Source organism: Vanacampus margaritifer, chromosome 6 (genome assembly GCF_051991255.1).
Source record: "Vanacampus margaritifer isolate UIUO_Vmar chromosome 6, RoL_Vmar_1.0, whole genome shotgun sequence".
NCBI lineage: Eukaryota > Metazoa > Chordata > Actinopteri > Syngnathiformes > Syngnathidae > Vanacampus > Vanacampus margaritifer.
Genome location: NC_135437.1, coordinates 8,400,144 through 8,425,697, shown reverse-complemented (window position 1 = coordinate 8,425,697; position 25,554 = coordinate 8,400,144). Strand labels below are relative to the sequence as shown.

The 25,554-nt window shown below is 38.4% G+C and overlaps 1 protein-coding gene across 1 annotated transcript in view; it reads right to left on the bottom strand.

The window, feature by feature from the left end:
* Nucleotides 1-25,554, bottom strand: part of b4galnt4a (beta-1,4-N-acetyl-galactosaminyl transferase 4a) — a 156,430-nt gene that overhangs the window by 50,986 nt on the left and 79,890 nt on the right. The window contains exon 3 of the mRNA XM_077568374.1: nt 11,374-11,472. Within this exon, the coding sequence (XP_077424500.1) occupies nt 11,374-11,472 (99 nt within the window). The remainder of the gene's footprint in view (nt 1-11,373; nt 11,473-25,554) is intronic.

Sequence of the window (25,554 nt, the reverse complement as noted above, 5' to 3'; positions counted from 1 at the left end):
CAACCAGCCCTCAATTTCAATCATATTTTTTTCAGTAGCGTACTAAATCTTATTTTTAAAATGACAAATGTGCAGTGTTTGCAAATAATCATGAACTTTTTCATGCATAGTGGAATTTTTCCCCAATCTCCTTCCTCTTTGATAGTGTGTGTCGTATTGTTTATCATAGTTTGCAAGGGATATGCAACACATTTAAACTTGTATACATAGTATATGTAGTAAAGTCAACAAGTTGACTACACTTAGCGTGCTGTCCACTAAAAATGCCCAAAAAATTACAAGGCAACTTCAAAAAAAACAAACACGAAGTCAACAACTTTGTCTTGACCTTTGTTTGGCCTTGGCAAAGGTCTGGACTCAACTGAGTGCTATGTTGTTTTTTAATCACTTTAGATGTTAGCAGCCAACTGTGATCCTTGAGGTTAAAGTGACCTTAACTCTTTGACTGCCAGACGTTTTCAGAAACGGGATGTCGCCAGTGCCAGCCGATTTAAGCATTTTGACTGATCTTTCAAGGTCCACAGAAAATGTTGTGTAACACACATACTACCAAATGAAAGATTGGCCTCTCATCTTTCATCAGAAAAAAAGTTTGTTTCTACCTTATCCCGTTCTTCAGTAATCAACAATAGAAAATGGTTAGTTTCACCGAAATTCTCTGTTGTGAAACAAAAAGCGGAGAAAAAGAGCTTTTTGTGAAACGATGTTATTTCATGCACTCTAGTGAATTGTACACTTCTTTTTGTCCATGAATGATGCCACAAACCCCTAAATAGTGCTTTACTTCTGTAAAACGCTTTCACCAACAATGAAAAAGTGCTTTTAGTTTGCAAAATACATTTATTTCCATTCAACAGTGTAACAATTTGAAAAAACAATTTCGCAAACTATTTACAAACGTGTGCAACTGTGGTACTACTTACAATTATGTGGATGTTTCAAATACAGTTTTTCTTTTTATAACGCTCTCCTGCGTGCAAGGAGAGGGACCAGGATTCGCACAACAGATTAGTTTCACTTTCGCTTTGTCCGTTTCGCGTACAGACGTTACACTTTCTTGACGGCCTTTTTTTCCGGGGAATAAATAGCAAGTAGCAGAGTGTACACACGCCTCCGATGAATATGCATTGGACTCGGGGCACTCTTCGTCGTCCGATTGAACGTCCGCCTGAGCGTTGTGCTCCGTGTTTTCCGGTGTCAGCATCGCTCGCCCGTGAACCTTTATAACGTCGTCATAGCTGCCGCATCAGCGCTTCCAACTTCGGTGTCAACCTCGGAGTCACCATCATCATCATCATCGATGATGATCATCGTCGTCATCAATGTGCTCTTTATCCTTGGTCGATGTCTTTGAAAAAAACGGCTCGAACGTGAGCTGCTTGCAAGCGGCCGCCATTATGGCTTCTTCAGCCAATGTCCCCTCAACACTCTAGCCCCGCCTCACGTCTTCTACTGACGCCCACCCAATCTTGTCAAAAGAGAGTCATCGCTGCCCTCTAGGGGCCAAAAATAGTCATTAGGCTCAATAGACCTGCTTGAAACTTTCACCACAGCTGCGGAAGGCTTGCCTGCACCCGTTTCAAAAAAAAATAAAAAAATTGGATGACGTCTTAATGTCATTGGCGGCCGGCCCTCCGTAGGTTTTTACTTGACGTCTTTTAACGTCAGTGGCAGTAAAAGAGTTAATGACATAAAGCAAAAAAATCAAATAAAACAAAAAAATAAATAAACCTGATAAACCACTTCCATCCTGAGAGGTGAGCTCGGGAAGAGTTCTCTATGAGGTCAGATAAACGCTTCTCAGACTCCATTTTCCAATTTAAGTCAGAATATAATGTTGATAAAGTGTCACACTCCTAAATTACCACACAACATTTCAACAGATGGCCTCCGGGCCATACATGAATGGGAGCCTCACATTTCTCTAGCGGCTCGGTACGGTCAATCTGAGCATATAGTGCAGCAATTACAGCTCATGCATTAACCATGAAATGCTTTTTTGAACAAATATGTCAGTTCAGTTCAACCAAAACTGCTCTTAATGTTTGCATCTCATACATGTTGTCCGTCTAAATGGTCAAATTAGCAGAGCGTGAGGGTTGATTCCAGATTCCAATCCTCCTAAGTGAGGTGTCAGAAAGGTGGATGTCTGATGTTTGAAAGGAAGTTCATGGCAGCAAAGAGAAGTCAGATAGAGGTTAGCGGGATTTGGCAGAGGGAATGAGGCTCTGTGTAAATGAGGCTTATTAACAGATTTCTAGAGCGTTTCAAGGCTTGGCCCCCTGCTTGCAGCGCTCTTTGTTCAACAGGCACCATTAAAAGTCAACGATTACAAACGCAGTGTGGAGAGGGCCATGGGTTGTAAACTTTCTTGGGAGGGGGTGATGGCTAATTGGTGAACAGGATACATGTGGAATTGCGAACAACTGAAACGGCAATAAAAAATATATAATAATAACATTTGAATTATATTGAGATGCATACCAAATTGTCTTTTAATGAAGAGGTATACAGTATCTTTGAAGGACATTACAGCAGTAACCTGACAAGTTTAGTTATATTTCAAAATGACAACAATAAACTCATTGCATCATCGAATCATCACTACTGTATATCGAATCGCTCCACTTGAAAAAAAAAGTCATTATAGGCTTGAAGATGAAGAATACACCATGATCTCTGCTTTTTTAAAATTTTATTATTATTATTTATTTATTTTATTTTTATTTATTTATTTTTATTTTTATTTTTTTCTCTGGAGAGCTCAGTATTGTTCATTCGATTTGACATGTCATCATTGCGCTCCTTTTTATAAAAATAAATAAATAAATATATATATATATATATATATATATATATATATATATATATATATATATATATATATATATATATTTTTTTTTTTTTTTTTTTTTTTTGTAGGTGGGTGAGTATCTGTATGTGCGTGTGTGTGTGCGTGCGTGCGAGTGTGTGTGTATTCATTAGTTCACCTAAAACCTATTAAAAAAAAAATCCCATACTAATAATATAATATAATAATAAATTGCCAAATGCAGAAACATCAATGTAAGTTATCACAATGTGGTGGCTCTCGCTAACAGGCAGAATTAAGTAACCAGAATTAGGTTAAAAAATTCTATATAAGTAGACCATGTTTCTATAAATTTTGATATTTGGTTTTTATTTGAGGCAGATATTTTTTCCATTAAAATGTGATTTATGAGGAGGTTAGACCATTGGTCGATATTCAGAGTTTGTTTATTTTTCCAGTTAACAAGAATTGTTTTTTTAGCGATAGTAAGGGCTACAAGTGTAGATTGAAATTGTTTATGTGGTAAGTCAGCTGTTGTTAGGTCACCTAGCAAACACAAGTTTGGAGATAAAGGTATCCTACAGTCCAAAATATGATCTCTGCTTGCGTCACATGGCGATTGAAACATGCCACAAATAGAAAAAAGCTTCAAGTAAGTGGCTTATAAACTCCTAAAAACAGTGGTGTAGTGGTCCTTAGAAAATACGTATACGCAATGCTGACTGAAAAGAAGTGGGTATATGCCGTATACAATGGACTACACTGCCTAAAAAAGCTTTAGAAATATAAATATAGGCCACTAGATAGTGGCAAAGCACTACTTTTGTTTAAAAGAAGCTCCTCGGTTCACTTCACTATATTGCTAGGCATCAAAATAGCACAAGATGCAATATGCCGCATCCCCTCAGAAAGACAAGAAAGAAAATATATCTAGGAAGTGAATAACAGTCTAACTTCAATAATTTGATGTCCATAATTGTACAGCTGTCAATGACAGCAGAATTACTGTAATCCAATGCACTTAAATAAGGTAATTTATTGATTATTGGTGCCTGCTGCAGCTGTCAATGTAGCTTTTCTTAAAATTAGTTAATTAATGATTTCAAACCTGGAAAATGTCTTTGGTGCACGTATTTAATGTGTACGAGTTGAATTGAAATGAAAGCTTAATTTTGTTATCTCAAATTTAAGCCAGATATGCATAAAGATTTTGGTCTAAACTGGCGTACAAGAGCTACGTGCCCTTGGACAAGTGACAAACTCAAGTGCAATTATTACAAAGTACATTTTTAGATAGTTTTCCCTTAAAAGCCTTCAGGTGAATTATGCCCCAATGTGTAATTACTTAAAAAATAAATATAACTTTTTGAATACATTGTTTTCACTTATGTGCAATACACAAACACTCATTTAACTAATGTAAATTTCAAGTACATTGTAAGGAGAAAAAGTATGCCCGTATTGTATGTATGTTAGTACAGTCATATTATAAAAATAAAAAAAGCACCAAAACTAAAATATGTCAAATATGAATATTCTATATCAGTGGCCGTCTAATATACAGTAACACCAGACATATAGTAGCTCTGACTGAAGTAGGAAGAGAGGCTGGCATTTAATCCCATCTGTCGCTATAAAGAAGCAAAATGATAAAGCACAGGAAAGATTGCTAGATGAGAAGGTGCTAGATATAAAATAGTACTAAACATAAGAGCAAGTTTATCGGTTTCCTCCTTCATTTGTCTTGTTGTATCTCCCGGTGAGCTGCTGCCCAAAACCTCCACTCCCTCTCACCCATCTGGTTGCAATATCAAGAGGAGCACAAATCAGACATTTTGCTCTCCGCCGAGCCTGGTGCAGCTTGCTGCATTCATGCTGGCAGCCAACACTGACAAATGGTCGCTCAGCGCACCCACTGACGAGGAATCGCACCAGCTGACACTACGAATCCCATTTGAATAAAGAAAGTGAGACATGATGTTCCTGGCAAAAAGTACACTGGCATAAAGAGAATAGCACTCAGAGCAAAGCCCGCAGGACGACAAAGTGCATTACATCGTGTTCTGCAAATTTATAGTTTGTTGAAATTTGAAGGGCTGAGGAACAAATTGTGTGAGTATGATTCCCTCTGTGACCATACTGGGGCTGTTTTGTAAGATCACAGATTCGATCTTTACAGCTGAATTCTGCCTTTCTATGACAATGAAGAATATACGAAGACAATGATAGCTGGGAGGCGTGGCAAAAGGTGCGGTTAGAAAAGAAGCACAAACCATACAGTAGAAGGATGAGATGTCATCTTTGAAAGAGGAGAGAATCAAGAATATAAATGTGCTTCTTTTTCTATTTTTTTTTTCTACAGAGCAGATGTGTTCATCATCAAATTGACGAGCTGAATATGGAGAGTAATGGCTCCTCACTGCTGTCTCCAGTTCTCATCTTATACATTTATCATCGTCAAAGGTTCCCGTGATTTTCTAGCGTTTTTTAGTAATTTATTTATAATAGACAGTAGTTTCTGACATATTTGTGCTTATTATCGTGTGTGTGTGTGTGTGTGTGTGTGTGTGTGCATTTTTTTAGCCAATTCCTCAGCAGTGACATGTTTATCCTTTGTATTGCACACTGCATTTTAAAGTGTGTATTCACCTGTAATCTGAATTGTACTGTAGTTTAGCTCTAAAGCTCTTGCAGCAAACAGATGCTTCATAAAATTCGATGCTGCCGATGAGGCCAAAGTCTCACCTGTAATGTCATAAATTTAAATGAATTCGCTTGATATGTACAAACAATTATATTGGTATTCCAACACAATCACAGTGGTGTAGTCTGCTGGGAACATTGCCAACTAGGCAGTTCTAATCGCTTCCCTTGTGTGCCCCGTACCTGTCATTTTTATCGAGGAGAGGCATACCACAAGTGTTTTTTTTCTTTCTTTTTTTTCTCTGGAGAGCTCAGTATTGTTCATTCGGTAATTTTACCGATTTGACATGTCATCATCATTGTTCTCTCATTTTTTTTTTTGTATGTGGGTGAGTATGTGTATGTGTGTGTGCGTGCGTGTGAGTGTGTATTCATTAGTTCACCTAAACCCTATTAAAAAATCCCATACCGTTCACCTAAACCGAACACTTCCAGCCAGAGTCGTGAGGCAGGTTCAAAGAAAAGAAAGGAAAGTGAAATCCAGCACCGACCAGACACCACCCACCAGGCCACCAACCAGAGTCCTTCACCAACCCCAGAAACATCTCAATTCCAACAAATCAGGGAGACGTCAAGAGACCAAAGGAGAGACTGAGGAAAGGAAGGAAGGACAGATGAAGAAGAGTGAGATCCACAGACACCAGCCTCCACCGATTCAATGACCAGAGGAAGAAGCAGATTGTGTCTGAGTTTCGATAGATGCTGGTGTGGTGGATCTGGCATGCATGAAAATCTCCACCAAAGAGGGGAGCCGTCGACCCCTGCCAGAACAGAGCAAGCGCAACACCCTCAGGGCCCCCCAGGCCTCGCAGGGGCCACCGGCCGGAGCAAACCCAGGAGCAGGAAGCGCCCCCCAACGCAGCAGGACGGCAGGCCCGCCAGGCACCCCACCGGTCCCCCCCACCTCTTCCGCCCCCCATCCACCCCCACCATCCACCCCAACCCAGCCCCAGCCGCCCCCAGGCCTCCGACCCCCAGATCCCGGGGATCCCCCGCACCCAGGCATTGGTGCCGAAGAGGGGCCGGACAGCTTAGCGGAGAGGGCACCTGCGCCCACCCCACCTCCCGCCGCGTGGAGGGACGGAACACCGGGGGCAGATGGGGAGATGGGGGCACCGGGGGATGGGCAGCACCTCCGAACCCCAGGCCCAGCGGGGAAAGGAAAAAAAAAAGAATATAAATGTGCATGATTTACTTTGCAGCCTCATCAACTTCTGCTTGAATGATCTGTTTGAAAAAGATGAAGAGATGCCTTCATCCAGAAGTTGACCTATGACAATAAGACACTTCATGGCAAAATATGACTTTTTCTTTTCATCCAGTTTTTTGATAGACAGATGGGAGTCACAAAAGCAGAATAAAAAATAAATAAAATTTAAAAAAATAATAAAAAAAGCCTTCACAGCCTCTTGTTCTCTGCTTTAGTCACACTTGCATGTTGAGTAGCACCTCATGCTTTGCCGCTTTATGCAGTGTTATTACATCCATAAAAACATGAGTGTGCTTGTCAAACAGCAGCAAGGCGTCTACCATCTACCCTCCGGATGCCTAACGAGACTGCACCGGGAACAAGCGTCAATACGTGCTTGGCACATTGATTATTGTTAACTCGTTAAAGAAGTTATAGCTGCTACAATGTATGATGTTGTCAATGTCCAATAAATATCAACTAACCAATAAGGTTGTGTTTTTAACTGAATGGGTTTGTCAATTGTGCACTTGACTATGCTTTTCTTTCTTTCTTTATTCTTTTTCTTTTTTACCTCCTGGGAGCAGTTTTTAAAGTCTTCTTTTACGCAGGTGCACTAGTTATTAGTTAATTACTTTTTAGTAATTTAGTTACTAGTTAATTATCAGATACTTAAAAAAAGTATAAGACATTTGGCTGTCAAAATAGGCAAATTGAATCATGATTAAATATTTAAGAAATCATACATAAAAAACTAAATAATGCAGCTTAGACCAGCCTCACAGCTTACAAACAATGACATGTCCTATTGTGTTTAATTGTTAGCATTACTGTGTATTAAATGTGGCAAGGTCAAATATAATATCACTTCTTCAAACTTTACATTTGAACTGCATGGACCATATTCACTAGGAATAAATATTTATTTAAAAATATTAATAGACTAGATCTTGGCAGCATTTATATTGCAGGCGACCACAGTTTAAGTTGAGGTCTGTCATAAATAGAAAGGCCACTTGGCAAATTGCAGTAGGTTTCTTTTAAATTATTTGCTCAGGTAGACCTGGCAGGCTCTAATGGAGGAATGGTCAACATGAATTATGGAGGGTGGTGGGGGGGCACAATTTTTCATCAGCGCTTCTGCCAAATACGACCACACACTTCTGAACCAGATGTCTAAAAAAATATCACAAAATATGTGCATGTTTTTTAATGCGCATGTCATAACATCATCACAGTATCTTAAATATGTCATACATGTACAAAGATCCTTCAACAACAGAGAGAATGTTTAACAATCCAAAAATAATCCCATACTGTTATTTTTTCACACATGCAGTGCAAAGGGCTCTCGTGCAGAAAAATTCCCATTCAAGGATGGCACAAACCTGTTGAACAGCAAACCAACATGTGACAATCAGTGGTACTTGAACTTGAACTTAATTCTAAGAACTCCTTTTGTGCCTTCTTTTCACAAAAAATACTCACTGCAAAGTTAGCTGATGCAACAACGGTGTAAGTGTGCATGTGTCTTGTACTGTATGAATGCCTCTGCATGCCTGCGTGACGTGACCTCTGTCGGGCTGTGACGGCTGGCATATGGCCGCACTCTACCGCCATCAGCCACAGACTACGCCTCTGACAGCGCCGGTTTGGTGGCCCCTCGGACCTCTGCCATATTGGCTGTGTACCAGGAAAACAAGTTAGTGTCAGTAATTAGGACAGATAGTGAGAAGCGAGAGCAGAGGAGGATCTGCTGTGCTCCAGTCTGACAGAGTAAATGAAAAAGAAAGGGAGATGTAAAGCGATTTGTTGACTATTTCTTTACAAAGTCCTCAGAGAGAATGCTGAGGAATTTTGTTACCAAGCTCCATAACAATGAACTACAGTACAATGTTTTCTATTGCGGCAACTACAGTATAAGCAGCACCCACAAAATGTATACTTTTTTTTTTTTTTTTAAATGAACAAAATGCACAGCATAGACAAACGCTGTTATTTTACAATACTGTCTCAGAAAATCAGCATTTTAAAAGGTAGACTATTTGGTACAGCTCTTGTATTGGATCTGATTAGAGCGTACATGTGGTCATAATGTTGTGGCCAGTATCAGACAAACCACAGGTCTTGAGCAAATTGCCTCAGAGGGAATGACATCAGCATAGGAATGACACTAAGGGCTTTAATGACTAAGATCCCAAATCATTGGCTCCAAATTGCATGTGCACGCTTTTGGCAGACGTGTAGCGTCGGATATACTAAAATTCACATATTTTCCTAAAATGCAGAATAGCAGGCACTAAATTGAGTGTGCCACTCAAAGATTGAATGCACAGTTGGCAACGGGTGTAAAGATGATGGACACTGCAAGATTTAAAATACAGTTTAGCGCTTTAGAAAAATCTGATGGTTGTGTAGTACGCCAAAGGGCATAACAACATTTGAAGTAAAAGGACTGAAAAATGTGGAAGAGGCAAACAAATATATTACCAAGTTAAAATAAATAAATCTGTCACTTAAACACTGTGGAAGCAAGGTTTTGCCATGTTTTTATTTACATGACTTGCCCCAAGTGCATGGAAATTGCATGTATAGGATTGCATCCTGCGTAACACTGCATTTTAAAGTCGGGACAGAAGCCCTGGGGGAGGCCGGAACCGATTGTCACAGTTCGCTGAAACGACCCAGAGACAAGGAAATGCAGAGTTGACAGCAGTGATGTCATTGGTGACACAGAACGGCATGACTCCTTCTTGTGTCAGCCCTAGAATTCATTCAGATCCAAAATGCATTGCTGAATAGATGATACATCCGTATGTGTGATACATTGCATTGTATGTTAAATTCAGCGCTTTGCATGTACTCCTCCCAGAATGTGCAAAATGAACTGTGCAGCAATATTGCCCTTATTTGGCAGAGGCAATCTCGGGTGCACACAAATGTACAGCACAATTGCAATTAATTGCAATTAATCAAAAATGAAAGATCTACTATAATCATCTAATGTTGAGGGTCAGATGCAGGAATTTCGTGGGATCTCCGTGTAAAAGAGGATTATAAAACACTATAAATTGTATTTATCTTCAGTATAAGTTGGTGAATATATTGCCATAACAAGCTAGCCACCAAAATTAGTGAGTAGTTATGGAACAGTACTGAATTCATTGTGAATTTGATTTCTTTGATAAACTGTTCGAGACTGCCACTAAAAGATTAAGCTTGTTGCTTTAACTGCTTATAGTCACATTGTCTGTTCTCAAACAAAGCAAATATTAGTTTATCATGTGGCACAGACATGGATTTTGTTGACATTCTAATTCCCTCAGCTGGGACATTTTGAGTTAGCAACCATAATGATTAATGTTTGGACTGAGAAAACTAATAGCTCTCACGGCACTTCATGAAATCGTGTTCCATTTAAACATTTTGCATTTGTTAAATTCCATGCTTGACTGTCAGATATAATAAATTAATTTAAATATATATTTGGACAGTATTTGTGAAAACAGAAAATTGTTATAATATATTGTCAAATGTACAGTAGCAGTGCTGCTAAATTAATGCATTTATAAAGCAATCCTAATACAAAACATTTATTTATTTAACTAATATTTGGTTTGGGAAAACAAACATCCATTTCATCATTTTCTATAGTGTTTATCCTCACAAAGAATCCCTCAAAATAATGTTCACGACGATAATTAAACATGAGAAAAAAATAGATCAAGCTAATTCCTCTGTTTATATTTTTGCAATTAGACAACATATTCAGAACTCTGGTTTGCCATGTCCCATATTTGGTAGATTAAAACAACAAACACGCTAAAATCCTCATTTCACTCTCAAAAACATAAACAGTCTTCATAATTAAAGTAAAAAAAACACACAAATGTTTTGCACCACATTTTATCTGTTGTTGTGGTGCTAAGGTACTAAAAAAAAACTGCAGATGTACAATCAACAATCAGCTACCGCTGCATAATATTATGAGCATGAACATTTTGAACAATAATTTGCTCATCTAAGCTCTGCACTTTGTGATGCACACAATACAGCCGGCGACTATTAACCAAGCAAAATTGTTAACAGGATTGAATCTGTGAGTCAAAACTGAAAAATCTGAGAATTGCATGTCATCACATTACAAACTGCAATATTATTGGATCCACTCACAATATTCTGTTTTCCCTGCAATGTGCATTGTAGAAGAAAGAAAGCTGTAAATGTACACAGTATATGGGGAGAGTAAACATTCCCTTTCGACACACTTACAGATTACTTATTTACTTATGTAGCCCTGTCTGCCAACCTTTAATGGGGTTTAATAAAATATCCTTCTGATGCAATAATTTAACAGGCATGTACATATTTCCTTCAAAAAACGTTCATATCGGAACGGTTAACCGTCTTTGTAACATCAGGGAAAGAAAAGTAGCGCATTCTCAGTTCAATCATATTTCATTAAAAGGAAAATGTGCCCGGGAATGATAACCTTCTGTTTAAGGTGGATTACTAAAATATCAATGTGTGTACAGTATGAGTCACCAAGCTTGGGTGATGAGTCACCCAAATAGAGAAAGCAACTGGACCTGTGTCTAAAAGATAGAAAGGCCTCACAACAAGTACTCGGGGCTAATTGAGGATACAAAAAAGAGAGAAAAGTAATTACCTCTGGTTTCCATGGCAATTTCTTATGGTGCTGAGCAAGAAACTTGCGGATGTGGGTGTGGCTTCTGCTGTTGGAAACTCCTGTAATCGGCTCGTCATCCTTGAAGAGAGAAGGAAATTCGACACGGTTAGTCCCCTAAAATTACAAGATCATTCACCCCAAAGAGACATTTGATGCAAGGAAAACTTGATTCTAAGTCAGCGGTTTAATCCTGCCATCGACTCACACATCCATCTATGCACAGAGGCACAAAATCCATCCATCATCATGAATACTCTCAATAACAGAGATGAAGTACCATCATTAGCTCAAACCGCAGGCCTGTCTCATTGATGGGAGTGCTAGAAGCTTAAACTGTCCATTATGCTCAGCTGAGGACAGCACACACTTACACTCATGCTGAGGGTTATTCCCCTTGTTAAAACCTCGATGGAACTCTCTTCAACACTCATTCTCATTCCAGAGGACAGGTATTTCTACGCTGCACCATCTTTAACTGAAAATTACAGTAGTCTGACTTAATCTCTTCAATCCACCACTTTTGGGTGGTCTGATGTCAAAATGAGGCATGGAGGATTTGGGATTTAATCTAAAAGCCTGTCGACACTAAAACTAAGTGTCTCATCTATGCATTGTATGATTTGGATTCAACTGTCACTGAATAAAAGCTGAATTAAAGTATGGTGACACAGATCAGCAAACACTTTGCCACTCCAGAGGTTAGATCATCTTTATTGATATAGCACATTTAACCCCTGGGCGTTATTTGTCCATTTTTTCTGTTTTTCATCAAAGAAAAAGCATTTGAAAAAAATACACTAGGGACCTGACATTTTACCAGGATTGTTTAAAAATGTAGAAGTTCAAATTGGCGCCATGCTGTAATTTATAATTATTACCAAACAGGAGGGAGAGATTCACACGAAGTTGTTGTAATAATGCCCGATTTTGGCTCATTGACTCCCATTATAAATCACAGTTTTTGATATGCTGTAAACCTGATGTGTTATAATGCATTTTCCGTGATTAAGTTATCACACTTCAAAGGAAATGCCAGATTTTGGCAAAAATTACAAGAATTTAATCAAACTATAACAACGCCCAGGGGTTAAAAACACATTTATAAAGTGCATTGACTTTGCATTGACAAAAGCATGGATTGTGACACAATTACAAAGTCAAATACACAAACAAACATGACATGACACCATGTATCACGTGAGCTATCATACATAACCTAAAACCAGTTGAGGAACTCTGACAATGAAAGAACACAACAACATGACCTGGCCTGGCCAGATGTAGGCTTGGAAAAATGGGGCGAGAAAGAAAACATTGCATAAAAGCTCATCTCTAAAAGTCAGTTTAAGGCTGCATTCAGACTGCAGGCATATCTGATTCAAATCGAATTCCTCCTCAAATCCGATTATTAGGGCTGACTGTCTACATTATTTATGGCAAGTGTCTAAATCAGATCTGTTTGGACTGGGACGCATTATTGACCCATCTGACAGGTTGCTGTAGCAACGATGTCGAACGGAGGCGTCGCACAGCACATGTAGTGGTTGACATAATATTGTTGTAACATTTTTTACCGTTCCATACTGCCCCAAACTGCTTCCTCGCAAGTGTGTGAGGACCATAAAATGTACATTCGTAGTACGTAGACTTTCACTGTATTTCCGGTTGGCATGCGAGGAGCCGATGAGGCAGTGGAGCAGTCTAGACGTTTGTCTGCCGTACCATGCAAGGAAGCAGTCAGGCAGGTGGAAACGAACAACGCTTAAAAACCTGGTTTATACTACTGCATTTTCTCCGGCGTAAAGTAGTGCCGCACATCACGTGATTGATGCTGCGATGAGCGCCGTAGCTTGCGCCTCCCTCTGCTACGAGTGCTGCATGCACGTCACAAATTCTTGTACGCCGTAGATGGTTGGGCGTAATTAGCATGTAATTGGTCCATTTAGTCACATGCTGTGATGGCGCAATCAGCTTTCCCCGGATAGTTTACGTGAAGGCAACTGTGTTTGTAATTAAAAAAACAACAACAAAACTAAGCATGTAGCATGTTGTGCATTGGCGTGGTTACGGCTGACAGTAACCATTGCAAATTGGCATTAAAGAATTATTACTAGCTCGTTGATTGGCCGGATCACAGATCAAACATTACAATGGGGTATATGTCACGGAGGAGGCGGGACATCCGACATCTCTAAGTCACACACCTACGCGGTTTCCGGTTACTGTTGCAAAATAATAGGCCGTGTCCCAATACTCGCACTGCCACCCGTGTGCCCCTCAATTGCGCAATCCTGTCAATGGGTGCGAGTGTGTAGGGTGTCTCAGTTCTCAGCTGTGGTCTAGATGGGATTGCCGTTTGTTTTGACTCAGTAAGACGACAAGCTGTTGTATTCTGAACCATCTTGAGTCGAGAGAATGAATTTTTTTAATAATTACCGGAGGAGAGTGACTGGAAGTTGTTTAATCCAGATAATCTAAGCATTTTTCAATGTGTGGTTTGGTAATTAAAGATTTTCTTTAATTTAGAAGCAGTTTCAGTTTAGTTGAAATTAAAGAACATTTTCCCCAAATTTGCTATTGATTTGGTTCTAGCAGAGTTGATTTTTGAGGGAATTATTAAAATTATATATATATATTTATATATATATAATTATTAAAAAGGCATCTAGGTGTAGTCCAAGCAGTATCTTCTAAATAGCTTGACAAGAAAATTGAACTTCCACATAATTATTCAAAGCAACCTGTCTCAGCACACCCTCCTGTTGACTGTGCCCAATGCTGATAACAAAAACACAAGCACAGCAAAAAGCATGAAACAATCACTACTTTTGGTGATTAGCGCCTGGTCACTGAAGTTATGAATTTCTGTAATTTTTACGGTGGCTTTTGCAACTTTATCCATAGTTTTTCTTACATCTCATGTACGCACATCCGCCGTGGCTTTTTTTGGAAGTGTGTGAGGTATGGAGTCCACAAGCGTTTCGCAAATGACTCCATTATGTGTGAAAGAATTAAAGATGCACACGGACGAGAAAGGGTCAGAGAAGTCGTGAGCACCTATTAGATGCGCGTAATGTCAGGGGTTGTACTTATTTTTAAGGGGACTTCTGTTGAAACCGAGAGGGTTGGCATCTTTACCATCCATGTTGTAAAAGCCGACACTTTTCTTCAAGGACATAAACATGATTGATTCTCGCATCGTCACAATTTGGCACTAAAGTTGTTGCAGTGCCTGCCTCAGCACCACCATAGAGGATTTTTAGTAGAAAGAGTTTCATAATGAGACCTCATCATGCACACTTACCTCACAGAATGCTTAGTGTCTCATATTTCTAAAGCACAACCACACACTGCTTAATTTCCCCTTGATGCCAACGAGCCATTCCCATTTCTTGTGTACAGTATGTGAGCTTACCTCTATATGAGAGCTTTGCCAGTATAATATGATATACAGTGTGTTATAATTTTTAAAAGTGGCTACAAGCTTTACTTTGTAGATTTGATTTTGCCTAGGTTATCGTATGTTTACACGTGCACACACACACTTCAAGTTCAGGTTTAATTATCTTTTTTTAAATTAATTTAGTATTGATAGGGCAAGACATTTGATGAAGGTGGCAGCTGCCACCCCCTGCCACCCCGTAAAACCGCCTATGACACTGACTAATTCAGTCTTCACAGTTTTGCTAGACTCATTTTGACAATGAAAGGAAAAAAATGTTTCCCCAAGTACACTTCTTGATCAATTCTATTGTGATCATCCGCCCTGCTGACAAGGATCTCCTCCCCAAAGACCGCAATGTCTCCCCAAATGTGCTGTTCAACGAGAGCACTGAATATGCTATGAGGAATATTAAAGTTAACACGGTCATGTGAAGGGCAGGACGGGCCAGTGGGGAGCAAAAAGTCCTCAGGAATGAGGAGATAAAAGTCTGCTGTTCCTATGGTGGAACCAGGGGAGCAGCACTGAGTGGTGAAGCATCCTCCACTTACCAGAGATTTTTTAATGCGTACCTCCCCTGTGACAAGTTTGAGGGGTTTTCAGCAGCCCACAACTGAGAGTATTTGAAGAGAAGGTGCCAGTTTTTGCAAAATGTTTTTTTTTTTTTTTTTTTTTTTTGCAGAAGTGATTTGACAGCTATCAGATGCGGATTCTTTGATTCCTTATTTAACTTCCAAGGGAGCGAGATGAAGGAGGGCAGAGAGAGGTAATGAAGAACCGTGACAACAGGCTTCCCTCCTGTCAGCTACCAGAATAACTAAAAGAGCCTGATGTGCCGTTAACACTCACATTCTGACCTTTATCACAAAGTCACATGCAGAAACCATCGTGAAAGCAATTTTCTCACTTGACACTTGGGAAATTAAAATGCAGGAGGAATGTTGAAATAGCCACATAATAATAATAATAATTATTATAATATATATATTTTTTTTGTTTGTTTGTTTTTTACCATAGAGACATTTTATATTTGAAATGTCCACTCTATAGAATCACAATCCGTCTTTTCGTCATTCTTCATAAGCCACAAAGTAGACAAACTACTGAATAGTGGGGCAAACCAACTCCATTATGACGTGCCATTATTGTTTTTTCACTTCACTCTCACAGTTCAGCTTTGGCAAAGATCTGATTCGACATTGTTATTATACAACTGCCAAATCAGCAAATATATTAATGACCCAAGACTTATCACAATACTGTACATTGAGAGTTTAATATACTAAATACTGTCAAAAGCCAGCACCTATCTCAGAATGATAAGGAAAAAAAACATGTTAAATATGATGACTTATTGCAAAAGTTGCTATGACGCTGGTGTACCCTCTATAAACCAGGATGCACGTGAGAAGACAATTGAGCTGACAGCTAATCAGCTTTCATTATCAGGCCTACCAGACTAGAAGATAATTTATGATTATCCTGGAAACGCAATGATCTTGTACATTCATTTTACGAAAATGCTTGCTTAGCTCAATCGACCCCAAAGTCTGCTTATCGATGGAACTAAAAAGCCTCAGTTTAAGTTGTTGACCTGAGGTTGCAGCACATTTTTGCCTCCTGAACCGAGTATCGACTCGATGTTGTCAAGCTCTTGTCATCACTTATCGCAATCTACAATACTACAAGATTCTTTCAGTCTCTAAATTAGAATCAGACCTATTTTTTCCTGGCACTGAGCCCAAAACTGTATCATCATGTTGCTGGGGTAATTAAAGCGGATGTGAAGGAGCATGTTAAACTGTCTCATGTATTGAAAATTGCATAACAGCAAAACAGGGGAACACAAATCACGCTAGTGAAAGCAACTGTTTATCAAATCTTTATAATGCTGTCAACCAAATGACTTTCATTTAGAAAGAGTCATGATTTAAAACAAAGTGAACGAGGAACATTCAAGCTCACGAGACATCATGATACCAGTAGTTAAACTGAGTTGTTGCGTGCATTGCCATGCTTATGTCCAAATGAGTGCATGATTCATGCAGGCTGACACTGGGAGTTAGCGTTTCCATTCTTGCATTTTCACATAACACCCGTGTCCTTGCTGATCGGAGCAAAACCTAAGAGCCAGCGTGTCCTAGAATATCAATGAGTCTAATGAATCTCCCTTATTAAACACAAACAAGCACAGGTCGGGGGGGGGGGGGGTGTTGGTCCATGTGGTAGACAGAGGGAAAGGGATGAAGTAGAGCACAGATCTGGGGCGCTTCACATAAACGGCATCATCACCCTCCCAGCAGCATCACCCATGCACATTACTTCAATGCTTCCATGTCCACATGCAGTTTGAGCAAAAAACAGCAACAAACAAAATGGAGTTGAACCTCATACTTGACTCATTGAGACATTTTCAGCAGTAAACAGTTCATATTTTGCCCATAAATAATTTGATAACGTCATAATTTTTCATGTAGAATTAATACCTTTAAAACTTATTTTTTCCACTTGCTGTCGACTGAAGATGACATCATCTGTGCTGAGGAAGTAGGTAACGACCAATCAGGGCTCAGTTTGCTGACCAAACCCAGAAAACAAGTGAGCCATGAATGGTCATTACCTAAAAAATACATTTTTAAAGGTATTAATTGTACATGAGAAATAATGAAGTTAATAAGTAATTCTGGACAAAATATTAACTTTTTACTTCTGAAAATGGCTCAATGGGTCAAGTAGGCCTATCCCTTTAAGGTTGGACATCACCCATTTGATTCCACGGTCATCTTGGCACTGTGCTTGACCAAGTATTAACTTCATAGGCAAGTATTTGGTATCATTCATTTTTAATATTCATAGGCATTAGACAAGTGCAAACATTTATCCTGTAATAACTGTGATGATGGTCAAGAAAGTGACATGTGGCACATGAATGTTTTTACATAAGACAATAATGTCAAATTAACCACTCTTAATGTAACAACAATACAACGTCCTATATTTACTTGGTTTGTGACCACAGGAGTCATATTGCTATATAAAGTTGTTTATTCCGTTTAGCAACCCACATTCTGCCTTTGAAATAAGTGTTACGGGAAAAACGAACTTGCAAACAGCACACGTTAGTTAAATATTTAATGCAGAGGTCTTGTGTTGCTTCATTCTCAACAGTGGTTCCACATACACAGTATACTGGTGGAATTCCAAGTTATACGCCCTCAGAGATGTTCAACTTTAGAGGTTTAACTGCAAAACGATGGACTGTCTTTTTGCTTTAAAACTTGATAGGCACATTATTGGACATGTCACTGGAAAAAAAAAATCACTGTTGAAATGGGGCAGCCTCTAATGCGTCAACGTCACGGAAACTGACAACAGAAAATGAAGCAATAGACTGTGGTAGACAAGAAAGAAAGAATGAGCAAAATGAAAGTTGGCGATGAAGAGAACAAGTTAGACATACAGCGCTCAGAACACTGAACAATTGGAGGCTGTTAAAATCTTAACACCCACTTCTCTTTTCTGGCTGCTTGGTTAGTTTTGCTTGCACTAAGCAGTGAGCACAACAAAGTGATGCTCATGCTCATGAGCACTGATTTGCACTCACAACACCCTTCCACTATTGACACATAAACTAATTGGAATGTTACAGACCTCAGCTTCTCAACTGACTAGTGCGCTCATATTTTATAATAACACATATCTCTGTAATGCAGTAGAATGTACAACAGTAAAGACAAGCACTGCAAAAAAACAACAAAAAAGGCAAACAAAATAATTATATTTGAATTTGTACACTACTGTATAGAAGAACTGCATTGCTCTCAATTTCTCACATCACTCATTTGCAAGCGCACTTTTTGCTAGGCAGATTTTAAAGATTACAGCCCCACATGCCACTGCAAATGTTGTCATGTGCCAGTCACCTCCAATAAGCTCTATGAATGCTAAATGCTAGCGACACTCAGGAAAATGCTCCCAAAAAAGTGTGATATTGAATATAGAATAAAAACATTTTATATCATGTAATAAATCAATGACTACTCAACAGTAACTATAAAAAACAGGCTGAACTATTCCATTTTATAGTAGTTCACCCACTTTACCTCTACGCAGGCACAGCATGGGGTCACTTCCCACTGAGTGACAGTGTGAATGCAAATGTGAGTGTTTCTATGATTGACTGGCAACCAGTCAAGGATTTTTAGTCTTTCTTTTGCCTAGAGTCCACTGGAATAGTGTCAAGCTTTGCGTAACCTTGATAAGTGATATAAGTCCCGAACACATATTTTTTGCACCCGAGTCCGAGATGTTGCGTATTTGCTAGTACTAACTAGTCCCGATCCAAAATCTTTACAATGCAATGCATTGAGGGAAAAAACAAGACCACATCCAAATCATCTCATATATTATTTGAATGAAGATATCTCAAGATGACACTTTTTTTTGTATGACTATGAATTGGCAGTGGTTCAAATCAAGTAAAGAGTTAAAATATAAATTAAGAAGATGTAAAAATCCAATCGTTTTCAACTGAAAATCACGCAATCATGTCAAATCGATCAAATTAGGACAACCCCAGATGTAATTTTTCCATAGTAAGGCCATGCTCCAAGGCAAATCAAAGTTACTAACGGTTAAAAATACTCAATAATAAACTGCATATACAAGCAGCATGTGACTGAATTAGGATGCTTGTTAAGACACCGTGCACTAGTCACAATGGCAAAACAACACTGCACATGGAAGAAAAAATCTGCGATTTAACAGAACCTGGCTTAGCACTACAAATGACATAAGTGAAATAAGACCATAAGAGACATGATCTTGCAATCAGCCATTTTAGTCTGTTCAGTATCAATACTGCTTTGAGAGCCTTCACATCCAAATTTCAAAGTGCGTCAAAAAACACACACACACACACACACACACAAACAACTACATTCAGTTGAACTCTTGCAGAATTCCAAGCCAAGAGAAAATCAGTGCTTCTATTTTTGTTCACCACCTGCATTATTCATACAAGACATTACATGGCGGTCACTGAGACAACAGCCGAGTGGCTGAGTGAGGAAGAGCGGTAAATGAAAAATGGAACATAAATAAGAGACGACTGCAGCAGTCGATAATGGGAGTGATAGAGTCTGTGGCTTCAATTCATTGTTTGGAAGATTAATGGCCATTGCCAAGATGAGGAGAAGGAAGAGAGGAAGAAGATTAATGGGATTCATTTAAAAAAAAATCTTTTTTTGAACACACTTTTACAAGAAAAATGAAAAAAGACATTGCTAGTACAACATTACTATGAAAACCTAACTCCACCAAGAGTAGCATTGAACATTATTTTGGACTTTTTTGTTGGGACTCACTCATAACCCCGGATTTGCAAAAAATAAAAAGGTTTTAACCTCGCTGTCGCTGTACACTTTGACTGATATGAATGACCAACTTGGCTTCCCTAATAAAAAGAACTTTAGAAATTGGCACTTAACTCATTCACTGCCATTGCTGGTTATAAACGTCAACAAATAATTGTAACTATTTCTATTGGTTTAACATTTGTTTCTACTTTTGTTAACAAGAGTATGAAAACCTAGAATTAGTTTTATTGTACATTTAGAACAGATATAAAATTTGTGATTAATCGTGAGTAAACTATTTAGGTCATGCGATTAATTACGATTAAAAAAAATGAATGGCCTGCCACCCCTAATTTGTAATAATCATCTCGTCAGGCATTTTTTACAATTTTTTATTGTAATTAATCGCATGACTTCACTAGTAAACTCACGATTAATCACAAATTTTACATCTGTTCTAAATATACAATAAATTTAATTCTCTAGGTTTTCATACTCTTGTTAACAAAAGTGGGAAAAAATGTAAAACCAATAGAAATAGTTCAAATAGATTATTGACGTTTATAGCCGTCAATGGCAGTGAATGTGTTAAATTTGTTTTCATTCTTGGCCCTAATTTATACACTAAATATGTATGCACTTTGAAGACACTTTACACAAACAATTTCCTTAAGCTTTTCATTAAGCTTTGTTGTGATAAACTCTCCCTGACTGGAAAGCAGCTCTTAAATGCAAAGTGTGCGTGTGTGTGTGTGTGTGTGGGGGGGGGGGGGGGGATTCTCTGCAGGTATATACAACAAAATGGATATTTAAGAGGATGATTTTTCAGTGCTCCAAGCAATTTTAAGCTCAGCTGTTAGAGAGAGAACCGTAGAAGATTGTAATCTTTTGATGAAGTCATTAAAATTATCAAGGTTGTATTTCATAGGACTAAACTGCTTTTTAATCATAACATAAGTAGAGTGTACAAGCTGGATTAGGAGGAGAGGAGACATAGTTGAAAGGGATACAGGAGTATAACAGTGGAGTCAGGATAAGAATGTGCATGACTCAGTTTGCTGGACGAGTGATTTTGAAACAAAGAGAAATAACCAGCAGCCGTTTGGCATCTGTGTGAGGCTTATGCTTTCAATCCAGGCTGATTACTTGTGATGGAGTGTGACAGGAGACAGCAAGCAAACACAACAGCTGCCACTCATCTTGGACCTTCTTGCTTTTTAGTGTCACCTAATCATCACTCAGTCTGCTAGAAGAAGCAGAGGTCTTTTCAGAGAAACTAACCATGTACTCAAGAATAATGCACATTCCTCATAAGTTTGTGCTGACCTTTAGGGAACAATATCCCCAGTATGCCTTCAACTTAGAACAGGCTTACAAACCACACTGATATTACACTACATTCCTATGGTACAAGAAAGGCTGCTTCCCTTTTTTTTTTTTAATGGCTTAACCTTTTCAAACCATTTTCCAACCACTTTTTTTCTATTTGTCAGTTGTTGTTTTTGTGTGTGCATAAGCTGAGTAGGATTTTGCTGATTTTCTTGAAAAATAAAAATAAAAAATCTAACTGGGGAAAAGGGTATTGGGCCACCTACACATTACACCTACATGCGCTTTTGTTGTTTCCTTTTCTAAATCCATAGGCACAGTCCTGCAGCGTGGGTTGTCAAGCACATGGGATGAGTCAAGGTCTTGCATCCCCGAAACTGTGGCTATGTAGCACTCACTGGGTTCACCTTCCACCAGCCCAGTATTAAGCTGATTTTAGCCCAATAAGTGTGCCCCTGTATATGCTATAACAGAAGCACTTACAGAGAATAGTGAGACGTAGCAGTCAGTATGTGACAACATGTCAGAAAAATAAAGAATCAAAATAGGTTGTTTCCAATTTTTCAACATAACAACATTGGCGTTAAACTCTAATAATAATAATAATAATAATAGTATTAGTAGAAGTAGTTGTAGAAGTAGCAGTAGTAGTAATAATGATAAGTTACACTATTGCCTACAATACACATACATTACATATACACTGTAGAGGGTGTCAATCACTTTTTTTAAATTAGAAAGTACATTATTTACTATTATTAGTTATCTACTGCTATAATACTACCAGTTGACAGAGGAAATGTCTAGTATCTGTTCATCTTTATCAGCAACGGGTGGGGTGAAATGAGTTAATGCTGAGCTTTATCCCCCAATGTATTACATTCCACTATAATCTTGGGCATTATCTTCTTGTTCATTTCCATAAAAATGTTTCTGTGCTTTTTATCAGCAGTGGACTGTATGATTTGGTTGGTGATCTACGAAACCAAATGAAAAACTTCCCCACAATGTTCAAAAGAGGTGTACCAATACTTTTGTCCACACGCTGTTTCCTGCAGTCATTACTACAAGTGTAGCAACACTATGATTAAGATCAGATCAGCCACATTTTGGGCACATTGGGTAATGGAGCATGACGGTACAAGATTAAACGGGAAGGATTTGTAGCCTGCTAAAATTGAATGGCCGACTTTATGAGTGTTTAAGAGACATGTCAGTCTCACACATAAAATATAAAATATTAAACTCCTCCATCACATATTTAACACCCCACTGCTTCACTTATCTAAAATCAGTTTTTCTCACACAGGCACTTGCCTATACTGTACAGAGTATAGCAAAAGTGTACTGTATATCTTATACAAATAATCGGACAAATGAAATTATTAAAGGCTAAGTAAACATAAAAGAATATGTAGGACTACTGTATGTTCTTAGGAGGTGTTGGACATTGTATACAAGACATTGAAACGCAATAGAAATACTGTATTTAGAAACAAATTTGCCGTATTGCTATGACTATTGCATTCCATCTTATAAAATTCAGTCAAGCTCAAATCAATTCTACTAAATTGATCACAATCCTGAAATATTTAACATTCAAGATTGGCTGCATTTAAAGGTGGAAAACATCAAACATGTTATGGCTTGGGAGGAAATTGGACTGTGCGGCTTTGTGAGGTTTTGTTTACCAATCAGGAACCAATTATGGGCCTATTCAAAATGTTATAGTATGTTAAAAAAATTTTTGGGAAAAATAGACAGAGCAGCACTCCAAACGTTGTGAAACAGTTTTCCAGCTTGAGACTTTAAATTTCTGCAATGAGACCCAAACCATAAAACAAAAATATACTGACTCTATACCAACATATCGAATAATTTGTTAAGAATCAAAGACAACGGTCAAGAAAGAGTGTGTCTTTCTGATATTCAATAAAATATCTTACAGCCTCTTATGCTGACAAGCTAAACGACACTGGAGATATTCTTCTGGCCAGAGATGTGAGAGTTACAGGTTATCATGCAATTTGAGGTGAAAGCCAAGATCACACTGGCCATTAGACAGAAAACACATTCAGACCAACTCGCTGCATTTTTTCTGTTAGGTATGCTAACAAAAATGATTGCTAATTAGCAGAGGTAGACTTTCCTTCATTACTAACGGACGCCGTTTTGCTAAAGAATGACAAAAAAAGTTGTTTTCAAAAAAGTAAAAAAAAAAATAAAAAGTACAGGCGGAAGTGACGCACCTCTCAGTCCGTCACTGACTGATGCCCGTTTTGTTGACGATTGACAAATGATGGAATGCCCACCACCTCTGTCTGTTGGTCCTAAAATAATGGTAACAAATAGACGTTGGAATTGTGGATTAAATAACGTGATGGACTGAATGACCGAAGTTTACAGTTTGGTTCAGCTTGAAAAAAATAATGGACTGATGATGACTGAAGCATGCCCAGTCCGCTGACGAATGACAAATGACAGATCAGCAATTTTATAAATTGCACACCTCTGTTATTTAGCGATGAGAAGGTCAGTATGTTAGCAAAGCCTCAGTACTACATCCACAATAAAAACATCAAATATCGCATACATTTTCAAGACTGTCAATAAATTGAGAATGTTTTTTGTAAACTACTCTCAGATTGTATCTCATTACTTGAATTGCCTCTTTATTTTAAGCCACAGCTCTTCACCATGTTGTCACCAAGACAGTGAAACAAACGTCAATTCAAAGTGCTCATCTCATTAGGATTAAAACATGTATTGAATATGACATTCTGGAAAAGAATTTCCAATATTTTATGAATCGACAATGCTAGTGATGCACTGAGGAGAAAACATTCTATTCTAACAGTCTATTCTTACAATGCCATCTATTGTATGCCCCAAAGGAATAAATAATTTTATGAATCTAAAAGCAGCCACCTGTGGATTCATGCTTGAAGGTCTACAAAAATGTCATAAATTGTGCTGAGACTTTATATCTGCACGCCAATGTTGTTATGTAGACTGTCAATACTAATGAATAGGTGGGTTGTAATTTTATCCAATTGCAAGCGTGTCTGTCATATAGATGACATGTCCTGTAACACCACTCAGTTTTCTTGAAGGAACCCGTACAACTTACTGCCCACGTACAAGCCACAAAGCTTGGGAAATGTTCTGACATTTTACAATGCGTCCGACAAACAGAAGCCTTGTTCAAATGTTATGTAAATAATGCGCCATTTGATACACAGTGTGCTCATTATCATATTTAGAAGAAAATGTCATGTAATTCATGTAGTTCTTGGTCTGTGTAACAATGAAATCTTTGTATTGCTCCTTTGGGCCAAATTTCAAAATACTGTCCCTTTATTACTGTAGCCTCTGTTTCCAATCCATTCTCACACTGATTTTCAATCTGCTGTCTCTCAACTGACAAGATTATAATATCTAACACCAGTCTGATAGAATAATGGTACATTCTGATATGGAAAAAGACAAAATATTGTATGAATGAAAAGGTTTCATTTCACAACTCTCATTCAGTATGGTGGAAGACCCCCAAAAATATATATACAATACAATACAAATAAACTTTAGTACTCCACAACAATGTTTATAGCAAGGGTCACCAACATGGTGCCTGCAGGCATGTAGCCTGAAAAAGAACCACGAGTAGCCTGCAGGAGTGTTCTACAAGTAACTAAACAGTGATGGGACATTATGAGTTTCTAGGAATGTTGTAGAAAAGATCATTTGATCTTTTATTTATACCCACTAGAAAATACGAGTCTTGAACACAGCATAGATAAAGACACCTTCACAAAGACTACACTATCGATTCTTTCTTTCAATTAACATACAGTTGTTTCTTTCCGCTCGGCCCCAAATTGAAAAAGCCAATAAAAATTGGTTTTCTCGAGCCAGTTGCAATCTCACAAGAGCCTAGAGCTGCCTCTCTGGATCCAACCATGCCTCCCAGACATTAACTTCCACCAGGGTGTCAATACACCCGCAAACTTTTACAGGCTCAAGCAAGAAAAA